The 5,627-nt window shown below is 33.8% G+C and overlaps 1 protein-coding gene across 2 annotated transcripts; it reads left to right on the top strand.

Annotated features, from left to right (window-relative positions):
* Positions 1 to 674: 674 nt before the first annotated feature.
* Positions 675 to 5,242, top strand: LOC133797434 (probable protein S-acyltransferase 12). 2 transcript variants are annotated; one of them, XR_009875647.1, is made up of 8 exons: positions 675 to 1,189; positions 1,838 to 2,087; positions 2,246 to 2,337; positions 2,562 to 2,688; positions 2,780 to 2,865; positions 3,123 to 3,188; positions 3,306 to 3,476; positions 4,985 to 5,242. XR_009875647.1 is itself a non-coding variant. In XM_062235329.1 (7 exons), the coding sequence occupies exons 1-7, from the start codon at positions 1,001 to 1,003 to the stop codon at positions 3,420 to 3,422; spliced, it is 927 nt and encodes a 308-aa protein (XP_062091313.1). In that variant the 5' UTR covers positions 675 to 1,000; the 3' UTR covers positions 3,423 to 3,664. The 2 variants fall into 2 exon arrangements, 1 of the variants encoding a protein (XP_062091313.1); XM_062235329.1 differs by lacking the exon at positions 4,985 to 5,242 and having other exon boundaries at positions 3,306 to 3,664.
* Positions 5,243 to 5,627: the final 385 nt, after the last annotated feature.

Here is a 5,627-nt window from a genome sequence, read left to right as displayed (position 1 = left end):
TTTTATGAAAACGTACACTATAGCTATAATAGATATTCTACAAATTTGTAAGAAATTTCAATCAATTTATAGTATTGAAATTGAGGTTCAAATAATTTATTTTCTACGCGTATAAAAAAATCAGGCACGCATGAAATGACTGTTTGAACTCTAATTTCAGTACCATAAATTATTTAGAATTTTCAGTAAACGGACGAGATGCTTGATATAACTATAATATCAGTACCATAAATTATTTAGATTTTTTTTGAAAATAGGGTAATAACTATAATGTATCTCATTATTTGTATTAAAAGTATAATAAATGCGTGTTATATATATATATATATATATATGAGAATTTTTTCACCGGAGCTCCACTTTAAGCCCTATCGGTAGGGCTCTCAGTGTTCTCGATCTGTGAACAGTTTTTGGCGCGATTTTTTTTATGACTTTGTATATTGCTGCTATTTAGAGCATCCTGTAAATTTTCAAAAAATTTAAAATTCTATTCATAATTTTTTGAAAATTTGCAAAATGCTCTAAATAGCTACAATATACACAGTGATAAAAAAAATCGTACTAAAAACTATTTATAGATTAAAAAACACTTAAAATCCTAACGATAAAAGACCCCTTTAGAATAATTATCCTCAATATATATATTTCACACTAATTTGATTTGGAGTTTGGTATTAGAGGAGAGGGAGTCAATCATTTGTATTAAAAATGTAAAATAGTACAAAACTTGTTACTCGAAACACCAGAAAAGAAATACCAATACCATACACAGAAAGAAAGAATCGTTGAATGCAAAAACATAAAAGAAAGAGAGAGAGAGAGAGAGAGAGAGATTGTTGCAGCGAGTGGAAACTGTAAAGGTGGGGAGTTTGAGTAAAGCGCCGAGCGATAAAAGCTGGCTTCGGATATCTGGAAACGACTTTTCCCACGACGAGGCAGAGCTCCACTCATTCCACGCATTCAATTCGGCTTTGCCCCACCATCTCTCCTCCCTCCCGCTATGCAGATCAACGTCTTCAGGCTCTGCTCCGGCCTTAAATTCCTCGGCTACCTTATGATCCTCTTGGTCGCCGCCATCATTGCCGTCTCTTACTATGCCGTTGTTGTCTTCATCTGTGGACCCCAGCTCCTTCGTGGTGGTCTCCACTCCTTCTTCGCCTTCTCTGTCATCGTACTCTTCCATGCTCTGGTAATTCTCATGATTCTGTTCACACCCATCTTAAATTTTCAGTTTTTGTTTTGGGTGATGAGAAAATAGGAATTCTGCCGTTTGGATTTTATGTTCTGGGTTTTCTGGGAAAAGGGTTGAATGGTAGTTGTGACATTTTTGCCTTAGAAGGTGAGTTTCGACTTTAATTTTGAATTAATTCGTCATTAGGATCCAGAGAGTGATAATTATTTTCGTAACATAAAAGGGTTGGTCTCAGTAATCGGAATGCTTTGACCAATAGTTTTATTTCACTAAGTTGAATTGCGTTGGATTTAATTGATACCTATTCTTGCTCTGATCAGCTACAAATGAAATTCTGAGTCAACATGACTTTTCTTGATGAGGAAAATAACTTTATTTAGGACTATTTTTCAGATCGTGGTAAACTTTCTGGTACAAAAAAGAGTCGTTATGAGCAAGTGGTTTAAAGAAAATTATTTTGGTTCAAAACACTATTAGTTTCGTCAATTTCCCCTGGCCAGCATACTCCAAATGTAGTGAAAATGCTAGTCATTTTTATTTTTTTTATTTACTACTAACTACATACTAAGGTTTGTTCGAAAAACATGTAAAGGATGCTAGAGCCTTCTTGTTGTGTACTCACAAATGAGGCATTTTGTTTTGCAGCTTATCCTATTATTGTGGAGCTACTTTAGGGTAGTCTTTAAAAACCCTGGTGCTGTCCCTGAAAATTGGAAACCTTCAGCGGAGGAAGATAATTTGCAGGCTAGTGCTTATCCTACACATTCAGATCAGTTAGCTCCTGATGCTTCGTCTTCCACACAGTCTTTAGATGGACTAGAAAGAAGACAGCCAGCAGGCTATTGCACGCGTTGCCAAACTGGCAAGCCACCACGATGTCATCATTGTTCTGTTTGTAAGTTAAACTTCTTGATTATTTAAAAGCTATTTGTATGTAAACTTGTTGAAATGCTGAGACATTTCTACAATGCTTGAATCTTGGAGTTGCTCATGTGAGTGAGAAAATGTTATTGCCCCCAACATTTTATAGTTTTCAATGTTGTGATTTTGTAGGCCAAAGATGTGTGCTTAAGATGGATCACCATTGCATTTGGGTGGTGAATTGTGTAGGAGCCCACAACTATAAGTTTTTCCTTCTTTTTTTGGTAAACTCACATGCTTTTTCCATCCATTACTAAATAGATAAGGCCTTTACTTTTTAGGAATTAAGAAATACTTCAAGATTTATATTTTATGCTTATCAAATTCTAGGTTTGAAACTAGGAAAAACCCTTCACACAAAGGCAGAGTGGAGGCTCTTTTCTTCAATTTGTTGTTTCCTGACTCTTTTGTTCTGCTTTCTATCTTTCTTTTACCTTTTGGCATAAAGCTTTATACATTCCTGGAGACGACAATGGATACTTTAGTTTTGCTGCCTCATTTTTTCAAATTCTTCGGTGACGCCAAGAATCGTTCCACTTCTGCTGGAAATCTTGCTGTTGTTTTTACAGCTTTTGGTAAATAGTTCCCTTAGCTGGTGATTTTTCTCTGGATATTACTCCCATCACTTTCTTTTCAAGTTACTAACAATTGTATACATTTTTGCAGTTCTTAATTTGGCCTTTTCGTTGAGTCTTCTTTGTTTCATTATTATGCATGCAACCCTTGTATCTAGCAATACTACGTCTGTGGAGGTAATTTACACAAATGTGTACTTTATGTAACTTTGATCTTACTAATTATGTGTATTTGCACTTTCCATGTTGAACTCCTTTTAACTTTGACATGCTCTGATGTGATTTGATGTGTTTCCTTTTTTAATCAATGCATGCTGAGTTGAGTATGGCTAACTGAAAAAGAAACAACCTACGTTTGAGACAGTTAATTTTCACAAACTGTGATTGTACGTGACAGATTGTCCTAATATTAAATCATGTGAAAACTGTTGTAGGTTTATGAGAAGAAAAGAGCAGTTAGATGGCAATATGACCTTGGAAAAAAGAGGAATTTCGAGCAGGTTTATTCAATACAATTATTTTTCACGTTCTATTAAGCAGGCCGTAGTTTGTTCCAAATTTTAGATGCCTAAGTGGTATCGTCTTCTTACTAAGCACATTCACTCTCTTTTTTCTAGGTTTTTGGAACGAAAAAGGTACTTTGGTTCTTCCCATTGTTCTCGAAAGACGATTTGGACAACATACCTGCACTTCAAGGCCTAGAATTTCCAACACGTGCTGATGTTGAGGTTTGAGGCCTGCAAGCTTACAACTTACCATCCAGGATAATGATTTTCATGCATGACAAGGTGTGTCACAATGTGCCGAGTGTTGCTAAATTACTACTTACAATTAATGTTGTGTGAAAATGATGTATATACATTGCTTTTAGTGATTTAATATAAAAACTGACATGTTTTGGTGTGCTAACTTCAAGTGGAACATCATGAAACCATAATTGACTAGTTAAAATCTGAATGAATCTTTGTAGAATCTATTGCATTGTCATATTTAACATGATTTAACGTGTTAGTGTTTTTATTAATGCGGGGAGGCTGTTAATTTTATTTTTATATTATGTCTATATTAGCTGGGTGATATGTATAGACACACTTTACCATGGGTGTAGCCACATTGAAGGACATAAACTGTGATTCCGTATACACACACAACTTATCTTTCTCATCTTAATTCAGGAACTTTGTTTTTAACTAAGAGGGATGAGTTCTGGTTTTAAACTCTATTATTTAGTTGAAACATGTATCTTAAGTTGATAAATATAGGCTTGTGAATCAAAGAAAACATATATAACTATATTGTTGGCCAAATATAATTCTTAAATTTTTTAAGGTTATGTATTTTGAAATTTCAAGGGCCAATAGAAATAAAATTGAGGGGAGAATATGCACTCTCGAGTAATGTTTTAAAGCAGATACCCAATACCATGTTTATATGAATTTGGAGTTGAAGATGAGTTTTTTAAACGGTGCACATCTTATTTTTTCACCAATAACCTAAATGTTTATTTTATGGTTGTCAGTTGGTCTTGTTGCTCTAAAACATTATTGGCTTGCTGAACTGAACTGAAATTTTCATGTAAAATCATACTTGGGTGATTGTGTTTGTACTTGATTTAGCATTGTGAGCTGAGTGTTTGAGTGAAAAAAAACTGGCAAGGCAAGTGATGAAAGAGAATTAGAAAAGAAAAAAAAAGAAGTGAATATGGAGAATCAGGTGAGAGAGTGGAAGAAAAAATGATGAAAGAAAATAGAAAAGAGAAACATTAGTTTTAATTAATGATTATTGGTTTGTGAAAGTGTGGAAACAGAACAATAAAATTACCATAAGAATCAAATATATTATACATATTTATTTATAAACTTATATGGCTGTAGAACTTATTTACATTTAGATAAATATCAACTTATTAGTTGTTTCGATTTTAATTATAAACAAAGTTTTTGATGTTATACGTTTTAAAAATTAAAACTCTTGGTAGTATTTATTTCAAGATTTTTATCATGACCCTCAATCAATAGTAGACTGTGGATTAGTCATTTGGTCACTAAAGAAAAGGTTCTTAGCTCTTCCAAATTGTTGCAATCTGGGCCTAAGAGCTAATTCCTGTGAAGTTAGAGAAGGAATATTGGAGCGGTGCATTTTATGAGGATTAGAGATAACACAAATGATTGTCACGACATCAATTTGTCTAAGGCCACTCCCAAAGAGGAATTGGAGTTGTTTGTTGTGTTAACTTAGCAAGTGTAGTATGTCAGAAACTCCTCTATTCATGCAAGTATCATTTGAGTTTTGATAGGGGAAGTTGTAAAGCCAAAGTTGTTGCTTATTAGTGGAAGCTGCCTGAAGATGGTACTTTGTTCAGTGATGTAGATGAAAGTGTGGACTACTCAAGTCAACTATAGAAGGAGGCCTTTCAATCCGTTGGTCGTGAAACTTTATACCATTTTAGATTGAACTAGCTATGACTGAAAAAGGTTGGGTTTTAACTCTTTCTCTATTGCCTTAGACGGCTTATCTGCAGTTAGTATGCTCAATGGAATTTCTCCTTGCCATGGAGATGTTGAGTTGATGGTTAAATTAGACATTATGCTATTGATCTGCTAACAAGATATAGCCCATTGCTTAGCAAAGATTGCTTTATGTAAAAAAAAGCTTTTGCCTTTTAGGAGAGCTTTTTTGGGGGAAGGGTTTTTCCTTAGTAGCTGCCAAATCATTTTCTTAAGTGTTTTTTTGCTTGTTTCCCTTTACAAAAAAGGAACTTGATTGCTAGTTCACTGGTAATTTAGTAGCAGTGTTTCAATAATCAAGCTATTTTTTTAAAAAAAAAATTGAAATTTAACTGTTGATTATGTTGAATTTGTATGTAATATTATATAATGTTTTTTTTACAAGTACAATATTGCAAAAGTCGAAAATGATTGATCCTATTAGTACTCCAA

Source organism: Humulus lupulus, chromosome 8, assembly GCF_963169125.1.
Source record: "Humulus lupulus chromosome 8, drHumLupu1.1, whole genome shotgun sequence".
Lineage (NCBI taxonomy): Eukaryota > Viridiplantae > Streptophyta > Magnoliopsida > Rosales > Cannabaceae > Humulus > Humulus lupulus.
The sequence above is the reverse complement of the archived record's forward strand: the minus strand, read 5'-3'. Positions and strand labels throughout refer to the sequence as shown.